Here is an 18,965-nt window from a genome sequence, read left to right on the forward strand (position 1 = left end):
TCAGAAAATTAGCCAATTGGAGACACTATCTAGCGACGTTCTGGTCATTGAAATCAATTGGGCAAGGATAGCAGTTCTGAATTTCTCCTGCCATATCCAGTTGCTGGATTTTCTAAAACAATGTACATGAACTCTCTGCACTACAACATACAGCATCATCTGTTTTTAGCATCCGTTAATGTGTATGTTTTTTACCTCAGTATTTTTCATTGGTTGCTGTCTGAGTGTTAATGTTTCCACTGGAAAACATTTTTTTTTATTATTATTTTTTTTTTTATGAAATGGTGGAGAAAGTTAAACAGATTTGTAAATTACTTATATTAAAAAAAATCTTAATCCTTCCAGTACTTATCAGCTGCTGTGATGATCCACATGAAGTTCTTTTCTTTTTGAATTTCCTTTCTGCCTGGCCACAGTGCTCTCTGCTGACACCTCTGCCCATGTCAGGAAATGTCCAGAGTAGGAGCAAATCCCCATAGAAAACATCAAAAAGAAAAGAACTTCCTGTGGATCATCACAGCAGCTGATAAGTACTGGAAGGATTAAGATTTTTGAATAGAAGTAACTTTGAATGAGCTGACCGCAGTCAGATAGTGACTTCGGTTGACTCATTTTTGCCCCATATACAGTTTTCTGCCCGAATTGATAACAGTAGCATACCACCGGTCGGCTCAGTCAAATGAATGAGATGCGGGCCGGGTCCGGGTGGGATATGGGAGCGCCCAGTTTTCACATTTCCCAGCCGGATCCGGTCACCATAACTCCAAAATGTTATGTGAATGCAGCCTAAATGTAACAGCAGTTAGGGATGTGCCACCACCTTATTCAGCCCTATAAGGCTATGTTCACATGGCAGAATTTCTGCTGAAAACAATCAACCGGAAATTCCTTAAAATTTACTGCATATCTTGTTCAATGGGGATTCCACTGCGGAAATTCTGGATTACTTGGAACTTATCAGTTATATACAGTGCTCAAAAAAATAAAGGGAACACTTAAACAACACAATGTAACTCCAAGTCATTCACACTTCTGTGAAATCACACTGTCCATTCAGGAAGCAACACTGATTGACAATCAATTTCACATGCTGTTGTGCAAACAGACAACAGGTGGAAATTATAGGCAATTAGCAAGACACCCCCAATAAAGGAGTGATTATTCAGGTGGTGACAACAAACCACTTCTCAGTTCCTACGCTTTCTGCCTGATGTTTTGGTCACTTTTGAATGCTGGCGGTGCTTTCACTCTAGTGGTAGCGTGAGACGGAGTCTACAACTCACACAAGTGGCTCAGGTAGTGCAGCTCATCAATTCGAGCTGTGGCAAGAAGGTCTGCTGTGTCTGTCAGCGTAGTGTCCAGAGCATGGAGGCGCTACCAGGAGACAGGGCGGTACATTAGGAGACGGGAAAGAGGCCGTAGGAGGGCAACAACCCAGCAGCAGGACCGCTACCTCCGCCTTTTTGCAAGGAGGAGCACTGCCAGAGCCCTGCAAAATGACCTCCAGCATGCCACAAATGTGCATGTGTCCACTCAAACGGTCAGAAACAGACTCCATGAGGGTGGTATGAGGGCCCGACTGCCACATGTGGGGGTTGTGCTTACATCCCAACACCATGCAGGACATTTGGCATTTGTCAGAGAACACCAAGATTGGCAAATTCGCCACTGGCGCCCTGTGCTCTTCACAGATAAAAGCAGGTTCACACTGAGCACATGACAGACTTGACAGAGTCTGGAGATGCCGTGGAGAATGTTCTGCTGCCTGCAACATCCTCCATCATGACCGATTTGGCAGTGAGTCAGTAATGGTGTGGGGTGGCATTTCTTTGGGGCCCGCAAAGCCCTCCATGTACTTGCCAGAGGTATCCTGACTGCCATTAGGTACTGGAATGAGATCCCCAGACCCCTTGTGAGACCATATGCTGGTGTGGTTGGCCCTGGGCTCCTCCTAATGCGAGACAATGCTAGACCTCATGTAGCTGGAGTGTGTCAGCAGTTCCTGTAAGAGGAAGGCATTGATGCTATGGACTGGCCCGCCCATTCCCCAGACCTGAATCCGATTGAGCACATCTGGGACATCACGTCTCGCTCCATCCACCAACGCCACGTTGCACCACAGACTGTCCAGGAGTTGGAGGATGCTTTAGTCCAGGTCTGGGAGGACATCCCTCAGGAGACCATCCACCACCTCATTAGGAGCATGCCCAGGCATTGTAGGGAGGTCATACGGGCACATGGAGGCCACACACACTACTGAACCTCATTTTGACTTGTTTTAAGGACATTACATCAAAGTTGGATCAGCCTGTTGTGTGGTTTTCCAGGGGTTGATAAATTTGATTTCCATTGATAATTTTTGAGTGATTTTGTTGTCAGTGTATCCTACTATGTAAAGACGAAAGTATTTCATATGATTAGTTCATTCATTCAGATCTAGGATGTGTTATCTTAGGTTCCCTTTATATATATATTTTTTTTTAGTTTTGTATGTGTGTTTAAAAATAGTTCCAAATATGCTCAACAGAGAGACACAGTGGTTTTATTTAATACTAGCAGAATACCCGGCGTGAGTGGCAAAGCAACATATACTCGTCCTCATATCCCATCCTTATTTTACCAGATCTCATAAGGAGAGATGAGCGAAGTTACAGCACTTTGATTCTGCACAAATCTCGCAGCTCGGCAGTTGCTGACTGTAGCCCGCATAAATTAGTTCAGCTTTCAGGTGCTCCAATGGGCTGGAAAAGACTGATACAGTCCTTCAAGTTATATACAGTGATCCTTCAAGTTACAATATTAATCGGTTCCAGGACGACGATTGTATTTTATAACCATTGTATGTTGAGACCATAACTCTATGGAAACCTGTTAATTAGTTCTGATGCCCCTAAAATGTTTAACCTAAATAAGAAAACAAATAATTAAGAAATATTAACACAAATATAGTGCAAATAAACTGTTCTTAGATGGAGCAACTGGAAACAGATTAATCAGTTTCTTGAAAGATGGGAGCTGTGGTTTAGAGAAGAGCGAAGTGATACAATTCATCACAAACTTCTCCGCTCGGCAGTTGCCGACTTTAATCTGCATAGATAAGTTCAGCTTTCAGGTGCTCCAGTGGGCTGGAAAAGGTGGATACAGTCCTAGGAGAGAGTCTCCAGCCCACCGGAGCACCTGAAAGCAGAACTCATTTATGCAGGCTAAAGTCAGCAACTGCTGAGCCGAGAAGTTTGTGACAAATGGAATCACTGTAACTTCACCCATCTCTACTCTCTGTTTTATGAAGTTCAGTGTTAAAAAGACGCAGAGCGTGACTGGCAGTCCCGTTGCGGAGGCGACCATGCTGACGCTCAGCGAGTCCTGGGCACAAGCCCTATTAATTACAAGAGATTTGTGATTGGAACTTGCTGAACATTGATACTGTTGCCTCAGAAACAGTACTGTCAATCATGTCCAGCATCTCTCTACACCGAACTCTGCAGAACAGGTGGGAGAGCAATGCTGGCCATGCAGAACTGCTCAATAGCTGAATGTCTGCAGCAGCCAGGGCATACTGGGAGAAGAGTATGGGGTGTACTGTACAGGACAGTGTCTGGGTGGGAGATTTGAAAGCTTGCTGGGACTGCACTTCTACAATTCACAGTAACATTGCAACCTTTAGGGTCTGTGATGTCACTGTGACGTGGTAAAGGTGAGTGATCAGTGGACTGCACTAAACAATCAGCCTTTTCTTCCTGTAGGTCACTGAGGGGGTGGGCGAGGATGGGAAGCTGTGCAGAGAGCTAGGGCCATGGAGCAGAGCCGCATAGAGACACCCAACTACTTACTACTCATTGTGTCTACTGTATGTGCATTAGTGCCGCAGTGATGTGACAAGGACTTCGAGCCACCATGTAGCTGCTAATGGCCTCAGCATATCATAAGTTGATGCTATATTCCACTCTGGATAGAAACTGAGCGTTCATAACAAACAATTGTATGTCGGGGACTACTGTATAAAGATAAAATTATGATGGGGTGGGAGTCGTATAGCAAATTTAACACAAACCTTTGTCTTTTCTCTGAAAGGCATGAGCCTGTTAAAGACTAGACAGACAATGGAGATAATGCATATTTAAGCCACAATTCATGAATTAACATGACCCAGTGTGTCGATCCGAATTACTTAGGATTGCCCACATGTCCCAGAGATTCAACCTTAAGAGGCACTCCAGGGTTTAAGAATGTATCCCCTATCCAAAGAAAGAATACCTGGGACCCCTTGCGATGTCCTGAATGTACAGTGCTTGTGTATCCTCTGCGCTCCCAGAGATGAGGGATATGTTTTTAAACTCAGAAGGAAGGACCCCCTTAATACTCCCTAAATCATAGAGAAAACAAGTGGAAATACAACTCATACTATTAAGTGTGTTGTTCTCAACGTTACACATGTGATAAAAAAAAAAAAGCTACAATTCTTATTTTTTGTAGAGTGTTAAGAACAGCAGAGATTTCACCATTTGCTCTGACAGAATACAGTCCAATTTCTGATCGAAAGTATTGGGGGGGGGGGGGGGGAGATTTATGAAACCTGTGCAGAGGAGAGTTACTAGTTGCCCATAGCAACCTTCATTCATAGATCACTTTCATTTTTTGAAAAGGCCTGATTGGTTGCTATGAGCAACCAACTTTTCCTGTGCACAGGTGTTGATAAATCTCCCCCACTGCCTAAAATTGTCAGAGCCAATTATGAAAGCTGAGCTGTGATTGGCTGCTATGGCAACAGACTGAAATAAACCATTACCATTACTTTAGTAGGCGATAAATGGGGCTGTGGCCATATATTAGCATCCATTACAACCACAAGATGCCCAATTGATAAACAGATCTACAGTCAGGCCAGGACATGTAGCTAACTGGACAAGGCTTTGGGCATTATATACACAAGTTTTTGTACGTGGTCAATAAAAAAAGTGATTTCTAAAAGATTGACAAGAATAAGATTTGTTTTGAAAGTCATGGTAAATTGTACTTCATATAGATAGAGGATCTATTAAAAAGGTTTGGGTAAAATAAGACCAAAACCAGACACGAAGGAAACAAACATTGCAACATGCACGTTTGGCTGCTTCTAGCTTCCGACAGTTCAGTGACGTTTGATCGGTGAGAGTCTAGGTGCCGAGATCCGCACCAATCGCTAAAACTTAGGTGCACGCGCTGTGTCCCTTTATCTCTGCTCTGAACAGCTATAATGAGGTATATAGATTTACAATAAAACATGTGAGGCTACTCCGTACACTAAGTCCTACAGAGACTTCATTGTAGCTGAACTCTGAACTAGAGATGAGCGAACTTACAGTAAATTCGATTTGTCATGAACTTCTCGGCTCGGCAGTTGATTACTTATCCTGCGTAAATTAGTTCAGCCTTCAGGTGCTCCGGTGGGCTGGAAAAGGGGTACATTCCTAGGAAAGAGTCTCCTAGGACTGTATCCACCTTTTCCAGCCCACCGGAGCACCTGAAAGCTGAACTAATTTATGCAGGAAAAGTCATCAACTGCCGAGCCGAGAAGTTCGAATCGAATTTACTGTAAGTTCGCTCATCTCTACTCTGAACTTCACTGTTTCTGTGGCTCCCATAGAAAATTAATGGAACGGCGACCAGCTTCGTTAGAATGGGATTCTGGGGCCCAGCAATCACCCCCTTTAAAAATCTCAAACTTTGCATTTCCCTAATGTCCCTCTGTGCAGCACAACATGCAGGGAGTTCTTCTCCCTAAAAGCTGGAATTCTATTCGGGTTTAAGACCGCCTATATAACCCCCCAAGCTCAACTTTGAGAAGAGTTTGCTGTAAGCAAATTCTTGCTATATCCCCACATGTTGTGCTGCTTTCAGGAACTCAAGAGTAGTGTTGGTTTTAAGATAAACCCCTCTGTAAGTGAAACTGCAGTAACCTCGTCTGACACCAAAAAGGGCAATTCATTTGCGCAAAGGGGGGGGGGGGATGGAGTCCAGATGACAGTCTTAAGTCTATGAAGCTTTTTCCAGAGTCTGTTATGCAAATGGTCAAACACATCTGGGAATTGGACATCACAATATCAAGTCACAAATATATAAAAATTTTTATTCTATTTCTACGTGTGCATTAAGGCGAAAAATGAGGCAATGTTTTTATATCCAGATCTTTAACCATTATCTTTACTGTTTTTTGTGAATTAAAACAAAATGGATGTCAAACATTTTTTAGCCCCTATTTACCACAATTGCCCTTATATTCATCTCATCTACAAAGATAGTGCAGGAAACCCATCATTACAACTGAAAAGACATTTTCCAGGGAACCACTAGATTAATACCATGACATTTAGATCTACTTGTGTGTAAAGCTTCAAACAAACAGGTGAGTGTTATAGTTTAGTGATTTATAAAGGAAGGAAAAGAACGCTCCAGAAGAAGGGAACAGGCCAAAACATCAACTTTTAAAACTGGTTTAGAATAAATTCAAGTTATGGTCATACCAGAAATAACATTGTTAAGCATAAATGATTTATTCTACAACGAATAATAGCAATTACATGGGAGGAGGGCCAATAGGTACCAAACAAAAAGTGCTGGTTGTACACACACCGCACACAACATATTCCTTTATTTGCAGAGTTCACTTAAACAAGACACTCTGGATCCTTTCTGATGTTGGTGTATGTATGTGTAGGCAATGACTGCCATCCGAGCAGGTCCTAAAGACACGGGAGAGGGGTTAGGACAGGACAAAGGTCACTTGCAGAACAGTATTAAGACAACCTGCCAACTGCAATGTCATCCTCACAACATTCCAGTACGTATCTTGCACAGGAGAGAAGAAAAAAAAAAAAGCAGATAAAATATTTAATATGTAATGCACAGCGCACATTGACCAGATCTTTTTACAGAATTAAGTATAACCAGAATGGACAGTTAGAACATGTGCAAACCCTGCAAAATATATGACTGGTATCTGCTGGGGGGAGGGGAGGGAATATACATTTTAGAATACAATTAGTTTTCCACAAAATACAAAGGGCAGCAAAGTGCATACCATCCTAACCATGTACATAAGTTATTAAATAAAGAACAGATTTAAAAAGAATATAAATGAAGCTTTAAGTAGGTCTTTTCTACATGCATATTATTCTTCATTAAAGAAAAACATATGTAAAAAGGCCATTGGTAATTGCTCGGTTATCAGCTGTAGAAAATGCCAATTCCCTGGTCACGCACTCCGCTAGTATATCGCTTGTTCTTGGACTTAGTTACTTTTTTTTTTCATCATTTAAATACTGTTAAATTCTGTTACTCCAATGGTAAAAGAATGTGACTTGGAATATGGCATTCTTCCTGAAAGGACAAGTATCTGCTCAGTTCACACGTTTATCCAGAACAACATCCGCCTGCGCTCTGTGCCTGTGGTTCATCATCGACAATCTGTACGCCTCTCCTTGCAGCTCCTGACTGGCTTGGCCCGTTGCCTTTGGCTCTTTCATCTACTTGTGCCGTTTCTATCATTCCTATGGAAATTAATATTCATGTTAATCTTTACCTGGGGTTCACAACCATGCACCAAAGTACAAGCATTTTCACTTATAAGTGGTTACAGACCCAGTGGTCTCCAAATAAGACATTTTTATGCCTTTAACCAGTCTTTCCCAACCAGTGCGCCTCCAGCTGTTGTAAAACTACAACTCCCAGCATGCCCGGACAGCCGAAGGCACACCGGTTGGGAAAATACTGCCTTCGACCATGTTTAGACTGTGGAATTCCACTGGGGGGGGGGGGGGGGGGGGGGGGAGAGAGGGAATATTCACGTTTATTAACTTTTTCAATTCTTCACTATTTGGCTGCTGATTTCAAAGCTATTTCTCACTGGCTTTGAAGAGGGCTCAGCCCCTTAGAAAGGAGACACACAATCGATCATATGTAATTAAAGAGATTAAGATTCACCATTAGACAAACCCTTTAAGATTATTTTATAACAAATTATTACAGATTATCTTGTTAAATAAAATTTACATTTGGCAAATTATGCGGTACCTACTTTTACACAGATCAAGAAATAACTCTTCAATCCCCTTATTTTGCTTGGCTGAAGTATGATAGTGCTTTGCACCCACAGATTCTGCATACCTGTAAATAAAAATACAAAAACCAATTCATAAAGATTCACTTAAAAGTGAATTTAAAAAAAAGTGATTTAAATGAAATGAACATACGCTTCTGCTTCTTGAATAGAGACATGTCTTTCTTTTTCCAAGTCTACTTTGTTTCCTGTTGGAAGGGAAAAAAAAAAAAAAAACTTTTTGTAAAAACAGCAAGTAATGTTTATTATAGGAATGTGAAGGATTCATGATAATCAAAGACTGTAGTTTTGTAAAGCATTTTTTAATACTTTTTTGCACAAAAATATTAAAGTGTTGATTACTTTTGTTTCTAAAGCCTTTACAGTGTCCTCTGCACAGACCATATGATTCCTCCTGTACACGGCCTTGTATCCGCTTGCTCCTACCTGTGTGAGCTGTCCTGCAAGGTTTTACTCCCTTGTCTATTATCTGAGCTGGTGTGTAACTCTTCCTCTCTTTGTTGCATTCTCCACACTTCAAGGGCATGAAGTGACAGACCTATCTTTCTCTGAGTAGCAGAAAAGTAGTAGGAAATTTATAATGAAGACTATTTAGAAAGTGTCTTGCACTGTTCTTATTTGATGAATGGAAAGTGAAGATTTGCCATAGCCTTTAGTGTACTGTGACACTGAAAGTGATCATCCTCTAACTATGTAAACCCTGTGTTACATACCATATAAAACATAGCAAAAAGAAAGCAAAGAAGCCCCAAAAAGAGTCACTTTGTGTGTATCTAATTTTAGTGCATACCAATAAAATTTGTTTTTACCTTTTCATCAAAGAGGAAGACAATGCATCACAAAAAACGGCACCACCGGATATCCTGCAGGGGAGATGGTGGTAAGGGGGCGCCGTTGGTGGTGCCATTTTTTGTGATGCATTGTCTTCCTCTTTGTGTGTATCTAATTTTAGTGCATACCAATAAAATTTGTTTTTACCTTTTCATCAAAGTGACTCTTTTCGGGGCTTCTTTGCTTTCTTTTTGCTATGTTTAGTTTTGAGCCACAGTTACGGGTCTAATATGTATAGGGAGGGTGTTACAGTGGTACATTATTGATTTTTTGTTATCACACTTACTTTTTTCTCCCTAACCTTTTTGGTCTGTCTTTTTCTTGCATTATACCATATAAAGCAGCAGAATCATATCGCATATGGAAGGGTTAGTGAATTTCTATGGCACACAAGTTACTGGCTTTGAAGAAGCAGCCCCACAAGGGACAGTTTTTTTTATGTTTAAACTTGCGGCAGTGAGCAGTAATGATCAGCAAGAGCAACATGTGCCCAATCCTGCAAACAATCTGTCACAGCTTTTAGAGATCACACCAGCCCCATCCTTGTGCTATTTAAATAAAACTTAAAGCTACAAGCCACAGTAAGTTTTTTTTACAGTACAATGGGAGCCTAAAGGTGATTGATGTGTGTGACACAGCTCGAGAGGTATATGTTGTGGAATCACCCCTAAGGCAGATCACTAAGGGGCACTGAAGGTCGCAGTGCAAGAGAGACCTAACCCACAACTAGAAAAGGGCCGACTGATCATGAAGGCTGTCAGTCTACCCTACAATCCATAGGCAAACATAAAAAGGTGTACTCCAAAAAGGGGGAAAAGGTTTTCAAATAAACTGGTGCCAGAAAGTTAACAGATTTGTAAATTAATAACTAAAAAAAAAAAAAAAAAATTAATCCTTCCAATACTTATCAGTATCAGCTGCTGTATATTACATTGTGTAGTTCTGTCCAGAACAGGAGCAAGTCCCCACAGCAAATCTCTCCTGTTCTGGACAGTTCCTCACATGGACAGGGGTGGCAGAAGAGAGCACTGTGGTCAGACTGGAAAAAAAACTACACAACTTCCTCTGTAGTATACAGCAGCTGATACATTAATTTCTGTATAACTTTACGACCCCAGCTGATTTGAAAACATTCTTTCCTCCAGAGTACCCCTTTAAAACCACCATCAGGATGTTAAAGAGAATCTGACAGGCTCCATTGCACAGATCTTTTTATACATTGTATTTGCATCGGTGCCTCAAGGATAAAAGCATCTCCCATCAACATTACAGTACAGAGTCCCTGATACAGAATTTGTAATACAAGCAGCTACATTTCCAGTGCCGAGCACTCTTCTCTTTGTATAGTTTATTTAGAACTTTGTATTAAAAGTTAAGCTTTTTTTTGTTTGTTTTTAAAGCTGTTTACCACCCCTACTAAAACACAGTATATTGGTTTAGTGCAGGTGAACAGCCTGTCATTCTCTTCAAGATCTTGGGAACCATTCTACCCACAGCTAAGGAATGGCTGATAGTATAACTTAGTAGAAGTAACCCCATACAATGCATCACATGATGGTTGGAAAGGAGTTAAGAGATTGTGGAGAATACTTTAGGAAGGGTCTATTCATTCAAACAGATTAGTGCAGATACTTCTGTCACATTTCTCTAAAACATGCATCCAAACGTACATTTACATGTATAAACCTGATTTTAAGTCAAAATTCGATGCGTGTGAATATCCCCTAATAAAACATTTGACGTGTATGCTACAACTGTAAAGATCAGGCACCATATAGGCCCATAGTATATTTGTGCCATAGCGTGAACATGTTTGACATCACTGAGCGCAACCTTGTGCATGAAAACGTTAAGCCAAGATTTATGCCCAATCTAAAATACCTACCTACTATACATAAACAAATTTCATTTCCCAGCATCTTCCTCAGTTCCTTCACCCAATTTTTTACCTGAAAAATGAAAATCAAACACATGAAAAATAAATAGATTGATACAAAAGTAAAATAATGCATTTTGTCTTATTTAATATTCTTTAAGAGGCTTCCCCTTCTCCACTCTGAGCAAGGGATGAGGACACCTCTCATTAATTCTAAGGAATTTTGTCATGATGTTCAACAGTAGTGTATGTTTAATCCCTTAACAACCATGGACATAAATGTACGTCCTGGTGCGGTGGTACTTCGCACACCAGGACGTTCATTTACGTCCTGTGTATGACAGCGAACATCAGAGTGGTGCTTGCATCATACACAGCAGGTTCTGGCTGCTATCAGCAGCCGTGGACCTGCCTGTAATGGCTGACATCCACGATCGCGCGGTTGTCCATATTAACCCCTCAGATGCCGTGATCCGTACAAATAACGGCATATGCGGCAGTGCGCATGTTAAAAGATGATCGGATCGCCCGCAGCACTGTGGTACAAAAATATAAAAAGTATCTAGCCATGGGTATCATTTTAATCGTATTGACCCACAGAATAAAGAACACATGTCATTTTTACTGTTAAGTGTATAGTGTGAAAACAAAACCCTCCAAAAATGTGCAAAATTGTGGTTTTCATTTATATTTCCTCCCTTAACAAAAATTGGGGGGTTTGCTGTACATTTTATGGTAAAATTAGAAAGTACAATTGGTTTCATTACAAAGTACAATAGGTCACGCAAAAAACAAGCCCTTATATGGGTCTGTAGATTGCAATATAAAAAAATGAGTTAAGGATTTTAGAAGGCGAGGAGGAAAAACGAAAACGCTAAAATTAAATTGGCTGTGTACTTAACCCTTTAAAGGACCCGGGTTTTTTCCATTTTATGCATTTTCATTTTTTCCTCCTTACCTAAAAAATCATACCTCTTTCAATTTTGCAACTAAAAATCCATCTGATGGCTTATTTTTAGTGCCACCAATTCTACTTTGTAATGTAGTCAGTATTTTACCCAAAAATCTACAGCAAAACGGGGGAGAAAAAAAAAACCATTGAGAGACAAAAACTGAAAAAAAAAAACAAAAAAAAATTTTGTAACTTTTGGGGGCTTTAGTTTCTACACAGTACATGTTTAGGTAAAAATGACACCTCTTCTGTAAATCCATACGATTAAAATGATACTCTGCTTATATAGGTTTGATTTTGTCATACTTCTGAGAAAAAAATCATAACTACATGCAGGAAATGTATACGTTTAAAATTGTAAAAATACGCTATTTTAGACTTTGGATTTTTTTGTGCATACGCCATTGACTGTGTGGTTTAATTAACATTTTTATAATTCAGACATTTCCACATGCGGCGATACCACGTGTTTATATTTACACTTTTTTTATGGAAAAAGGGGGGGTGATTCAAACTTATTAGGCAAGGGGTTAAATGACCTTCACTTTTTTTGTAATGTTCTAGCTCCCATAGGGTGCTATTACACTGCACACCCTGATCTTTTACATTTGATCAATGGTTTCTCTCTCATAGGAAACCATTGATCGATGATTCTGCTACTTGACTGCTCATGCCTGGATCTCAGGCACTGAGCAGTCATTCAGCGATCTGACACCAGGAGGCAAGGTAAGGGACCCTCCTGCTGTTTCACAGCTGTTCGGGTTGCTGCGATTTCACCGTGGACATCCGAAACAGCCCCCTGAGCTAACCAGCAATGATTTACTTTCACTTTAGATGTGGCGTTCAACTTTGAACGCCGTGTCTAAAGGGTTAATAGCGCACGGCACTGCGATCAGTGTTGCGCGCTATTAGCCACGGGTTCCGGCTCATGACGTACCGGTATGTCATGGGTCCTTAAGGGGTTAAATTTAAAATGGGCTTGGTCCTTAAGGGGTTAACGTCTTAACGACATAGTCCATTTTGGCCTTAAGTACACAGCCAGTTAAATTTTTGCTTTTTCGTTTTCTCCTCCACACCTTCTAAAATCCATGACTTCATGATTTTTCCCCATCCACACTCATATGAGGGCTTGTTTTTTGCATGACCAATTTTACTTTGAAATGCCGGGGGGGGGGCTGTGGGGGAAGTTCTTTATTCTGTGGGTCAAAGCGATTAAAAAAAAAGATACCCATGGTTACATACTTTATTTTTGTACTCTCCTACTTTCAGGGGTGCCAACATTTACGGCCATGACACACACATTTAAAAAAAAAAAAAAAAAAAAAAAAAATATTTTTTGTGCGTATGCCATATAGCGTGCAGTTTAACAATATATTTTTATAGTTCGGACATAACTATATATAGTTTACGCACCCGGCGATATCACATATGTTTATATATTTTTTATATGGAATTTGGGGAAAAAAAGGGGCGATTTAAACTTTTAATAAGGAAGGGGTTAATGTGTATTTTTTTTTCACACTTTTAGTCCCCTTTGGGGACTTTCAGGAGGAATCATTTGATGCCTAATACAGACCAATGTAGTTCTATAAAACCACATTGATCTGTGTGCTCTGCGCTCGATTGATAAAGCCTGGTCCTGCCAGACTTTATCATTCAGAGTGCCAGAGCCAGCACAGGACATGAGGCAAGCCCTCAGGCTACCTCAGCAGTGGATCAGTTTATGTGATTTTGTGATTACTTATTTCATTTTTCTGGGATGTGACCATAAAGCAACAATTTCAGACTTTTTGTACATTGTACGGGATCAGTAACATTTTGATAGTTTGGACATTTATGCACACACTGATAATTCTGTTTTTGATCAGTATTTATCTGCAATATTCTCGTCTGGTGGAAGGCAGACCAGAGAAGATGACTCCGGGATGACGGTCGGAGAAGGTGAGGGGACCTCTGCCTGCCATCTTAGATGATCGGATCCCCACGGCAGAGCTGCAGGCGATCTGATCATCCATTAGAACACCTGCACTGTTGCAGATGTCGTGATCTGTATTGATCACACCACTCGAGGGGGTTAATGGTGGATATCCTCAATCGCTGATGTCTGCCAGTACCGGCAGGTCTATGACTGCTGATAGCAGCCTGGACCTGCCGTGCATGAGGAGAGCACCGCTCCGGTCATGTACAGGAAATAAATCTATGTCCTGGTGTTAAAACTCCCAGGAAATCTTTTAGCCAGAGACTTGCACTGAGATGACGGAATCAGGAGACTTATGTCAGGAATTACAATAGACTTGTATGGGAGTTGCAGGCATAAAAGTCTCCACATTGCGTAATCTCAGGCTTGCCAGAGAGCTTTAGACATATGCTGCTGAGGGACTTCATGACAGTTATACCTTAATAGAATTTGTCACAATAGGTTTTCTGAACTTAACCATGTTGAGTTGCCAAAAGATTGTCATGTTCTATACAACAAGTTACACATTAGAAATGCAGTGACAAAAAAAAAAAAAATAAAAAAAAAATTACGCGCTAGTGACCTTAAAAGGGTTTGAACCAGATAACCCCACCATCATATAACTTCTTATTTAACGTTTGTAGCTGCAACCTTTGTGCAGCTCACAGCAGCCACGAGACTGCTAGTCATACAGCAGTCAGGTGACTATGACATACACCTCATTTATGCAAGTTTGAATACAAACCATGTACACCAGAGTTGTAGTTTTGCAACAGCTGGAGGCACCCTGGTCGGGAACCATGTGTGCACATAGTGACATACATCTGCAATACATATATGAAAAGAGGCATGAAGGAGGGTGGAACAGAGTTCCTCTCCCCCCCAGGTGTACATTGTTAGATGATTTAACCCCTTAACGACGCAGGACGTAAATGTACGTCCTGGTGAGGTGGTACTTAACGCACCAGGACATACATTTACGTCCTGAGCATAACCGCAAGCATCAGAGCGACGCCCGGATCATGCGCGGCGGGTCCAGGCTGCTGATCGCAGCCAGGGACCGCCTGTAATGGCGGACATACGCGATCCCGCGGATGACCGCCATTAACCCCTCAGATGCCGTGATCAATACAGATCACGTCCGCAATGCTGCAGATACCACTTAAATGGATGATCGGATTGCCCCGCAGCGCTGCCGTGGCGATCCGATCATCCAGCATGGCAGACGGAGGTCCCCTCACCTGCCTCTGCTGCCTTCCCGGTATCTTCTGATCTGCCTTCCCGCAGACCAGAGCAGAAGATGACCGATAATGCTGATCAGTGCTATGTCCTAAACAGAGCACTGAACAGTATTAGTAATCAAATGGTTGCTATAAATAGTCCCCTATTGGGACTATTAAAGTGTAAAAGTAAAAGTAAAAAAAAAAATTGAAACCCCCTCCCCCAATAAAAACAAATTGTCCCATTTTCCCTATTTCACCCCCAAAAAGTGTTTAAAAAAATCTTTTATATACATATTTGGCATCGCCGCGTGCATAAATATCTGAACTATTAAAATAAAATTTTAAAACCGTACTGTGAATGGCGTGAATGTAAAAATAAAAAAGTCCAAAAATAGATGCTTTTTTATAACATTTTATTCCCAAAAAATTAAAAAATGGATTAAAAGTTCTATATAAAGCAAATATGGTATCAATAAAAAGTACAGATCAAGGCGCAAAAAATGAGCCCTCATACCGCCGCTTATACGGAAAAATGAAAAAGTTAAAGGTCTTTAAAATAGGGGGATTTTAAACGTACTAATTTGGTTAAAAAGTTTGCGATTTATTTTTCTTTTTTTTTTTAAAGCGCAACAGTAATAGAAAAATATATTATCATGGGTATCATTTTTATCGTATTGACCCAAAGAATAAAGAACACATGTCATTTTTACCGTAAATTGTATGGCGTGAAAACAAAACCTTTCAAAATTAGCAAAATTGAGGTTTTCTTTTTAATTTCACCACACAAATAGTGAGTGATGGCATTACAACGGACAACTTGTCACGCAAAAAACAAGCCCTCATACTAGTCTGTGGATGAAAATAGAGAGTTATGCTTTTTTGAAGGCGAGGAGGAAAAAAACTTAAACATTTTATTGTCTGTGTCCTTAAGGCCCAAATGGGCTGCGTCCCTAAGGGGTTAAGAAAAGGGGGTGGGGAATGCATTTTGGAAAAAGGGGAAGTGTATACTCCCATGGGTGACCTATACAAATATGGCAGACAGAAGATTCTGACAAAGTAGAGGCCGGTTTACACTTTCACGTGTTCGGTATTTAGCCATTTTCAGTAGGCAGAGGCTACATGAAACCGCACTGATCTGCAGCAAAATCATCAACTGAGGATGAAAAATAAACCGACTCTACAGCGGAAAACCTGCCCTAAAACGGATTTTCTGCTAAGAACAACCCACAGCATTTCTGCAGCATGTGGCTGTGCTCTATCTTTAAGCCGAATCAGTATATGAGTAATGTAATCCTAAGAAGTGTTCTATTCCCTGACCCGGGCAAAAGGACACATTCAGATAGAGAGTTTGCAATGTACTTGTTAACCGTCACGTGTCAGGCGATACCTTTTGGAAGGAGTCCTCATCTGTAATGTCATACACTAAAATAGCTCCATTAGAGTCTCTGTAGTAGATTGGGCCAAGTGCATGGAATCTCTCTTGACCAGCAGTATCCTGTTGAAATAGAAGGAAATACAACACAGATATAAATTGAAGTGCTCCTGTGAGGTCCCCACATCCTTCATGCCAAGACTACAACATCAATTATGCATTTTATTAGGTGTTCTCCTGAATCTGTAATGTAATGCATTACTAAATACTGCAATCGATCATCAAGAGCTATTACATTAGTATTTTCATTTGCTAATAGCTTGAAAAAAAGAATAGATATATAGTCAGCCGTACACAGCGTGCAGAACTGTGAGAGGACACACAACATTAGTTTAATGGGGTACACCGGCACTTAGACATCTTATCCCTTATCCAAAGCATAGGGGATGTCAGATCGAGGGGGTCCCCCCCCCCCCCCCCCCCGTGATCTTCCACGCCGCACCCCGTAAGAATCAGTCCCCGGAGCACATTCGCTCCGGGTTTGTTTACTGGCGATCACGGGGACGGAGCGTATAAACGTCACGGCTCCGCCCCCGTGTGACATCACGCTCTGCCCCCTCAATGCAAGCCTATGGGAGGGGCACGCCCCTCAAATAGACTTGCATTAAGGGGGCGGAGCGTGACGTCACTATGCTCCGTCCTCGTGGTCGAGAGGGACTCAGCCTGAGGACCTCCAGCGGTTCTGGAAGCCGTAAAAGGTGGGTGCTGCATGGTAGATCACGGACATCTTATCCCCTATCTAGAGATGAGCGAACTTACAGTAAATTCGATTCGTCACAAACTTCTCGGCTCGGCAGTTGATGACTTTTCCTGCATAAATTAGTTCAGCTTTCAGGTGCTCCGGTGGGCTGGAAAAGGTGGATACATTCCTAGGAAAGAGTCTCCTAGGACTGTATCCACCTTTTCCAGCCCACCGGAGCACCTGAAAGCTGAACTAATTTATGCAGGAAAAGCCATCAACTGCCGAGCCGAGAAGTTCGTGACGAATCGAATTTACTGTAAGTCTGCTCATCTCTACCCCTATCCTTTGGATAGGGGATAAGATGTCTAGGGGCGGAGTACCCCTTTAACCTCTGCTATGTAGATATTGGTTATTGCTGCAATCTAGAAGGAAAAGGCTGCTTTTTTTGCACATAACTGTTAAAGTTCAGTTGTCATTTCCAAGTATACAACAGGAAACTATGCAATTTATCTATTGACTAGAACAGTGTTTCCCAACCAGGGTTCCTCCAGCTGTTGCAAAACTACAACTCCCAGCATGCCCAGACAGCCGAAGAGGAACCCTGGCTGGGAAAACACTGGTCTAGAACATACAGGAGGCACTGCCTTCCTATCCTCTAGATTTGTAAGTATGTGATCGGTTTCCATAACCCACTGCCCATCTGCTCTATCTATTGGATGATTACTCATTTACTTATTCCAGTACACATACAATGGAGGACGTACCCAAATAGCAAGGTTCACTCTTTTGCCACCAATGTTTAACTTCTTTGTAAGAAAGGACGCCTGAAATAAAGAGGAGACAAGATGTAAAGTTTAAGCATTACAGAAAAACCTATACAAGTACATTTCTTGTGCTTATGCTAAGTATTTAATTTTCTCCATTTTGATTCTTAACCCCTCAAGGACCAAACCAATTTTATTTTTGTGTTTTCGTTTTTCCCTCCTCGCCTTCTAAAATCCATAACTCTTTTATATTTCCATGTACAGACCCATATAAGGGCTTGTTCTTTTTGTAATGAAACCTCTAATTTTACCATAAAATGTACGGCAAACCCCCAAAAATATTTTTTTTTTTAATGAAAACTACAATTTTGCACATCTTGGAAGGTTTTGTTTTCAAACTATACACTTTACGGTAAAAATGAAATGTGTTCTTCATTCTGTGGGTCAATACGATTAAAATGATACCCATAGCTAGATACTTATATTTTTGTACCGCTTTAAATTTTTTTTATTTTTTTACAAAATCAGTGATCTAAAATCGCCCTATTTTAACCACCTATAACTTTAATTTTTTCCATAAATAAGGCGGTATGAGGGCACATTTTTTGCGCCATCCTCTGTACTTTTTATCGATACCACATTTGCATATATAAAACTTTTAGATAATTTTTTTTACAAATTTTTTGCGACCAAGCAGCATTTTTTAAATTTTTATTTTTTTACGTTTACGCCATTCACCGTACGGGATTATTAACATTATGTTTTAATAGTTTGGACATTTACGCACGCGGCGATACCAAATATGTTTATAAAAAATTAAAATAAAAAAAGGTTTACACTTTTTGGGGGTAAAATGGGAAAACGGACAATTCTTTTTATTGCGGGAGGGGATTTTTCACATTTTTTTACTTTTTATTTTTACATTTTTCAACTTCATTTGATTGCTAATACTGTTCAGTGCGATGCATAGGACATAGCACCGATCATAATTATCGGTGATCTTCTGCTCTGGTCTGCTCGATCTCAGACCAGAGCAGGAGACGGAACCTCCATCCGCCATGCTGGATGATCGGATCGCTGTATTGATCATGGCATCTGAGGGGTTAATGGCAGACATCCGCACGATCGAGGATGTCGGCTATTACCAGCAGGT

The 18,965-nt window shown here is 40.9% G+C and overlaps 1 protein-coding gene across 1 annotated transcript in view; it reads right to left on the bottom strand.

Annotated features, from left to right (window-relative positions):
* Nucleotides 1–6,164: 6,164 nt before the first annotated feature.
* RAB21 (RAB21, member RAS oncogene family) overlaps nucleotides 6,165–18,965 on the bottom strand; it is a 29,726-nt gene continuing 16,925 nt past the window's right edge. Inside the window, exons 2-7 of the mRNA XM_056574114.1 lie at nucleotides 17,813–17,872; nucleotides 16,322–16,429; nucleotides 10,812–10,875; nucleotides 8,229–8,283; nucleotides 8,054–8,142; nucleotides 6,165–7,526 (exon numbers count right to left, since the gene is read on the bottom strand). Coding sequence (XP_056430089.1) covers nucleotides 7,390–7,526; nucleotides 8,054–8,142; nucleotides 8,229–8,283; nucleotides 10,812–10,875; nucleotides 16,322–16,429; nucleotides 17,813–17,872 — 513 coding nt within the window. The 3' untranslated portion in view covers nucleotides 6,165–7,389. The remainder of the gene's footprint in view (nucleotides 7,527–8,053; nucleotides 8,143–8,228; nucleotides 8,284–10,811; nucleotides 10,876–16,321; nucleotides 16,430–17,812; nucleotides 17,873–18,965) is intronic.

This window comes from Hyla sarda, chromosome 4, assembly GCF_029499605.1.
Source record: "Hyla sarda isolate aHylSar1 chromosome 4, aHylSar1.hap1, whole genome shotgun sequence".
Taxonomy (NCBI): Eukaryota; Metazoa; Chordata; class Amphibia; order Anura; family Hylidae; genus Hyla; species Hyla sarda.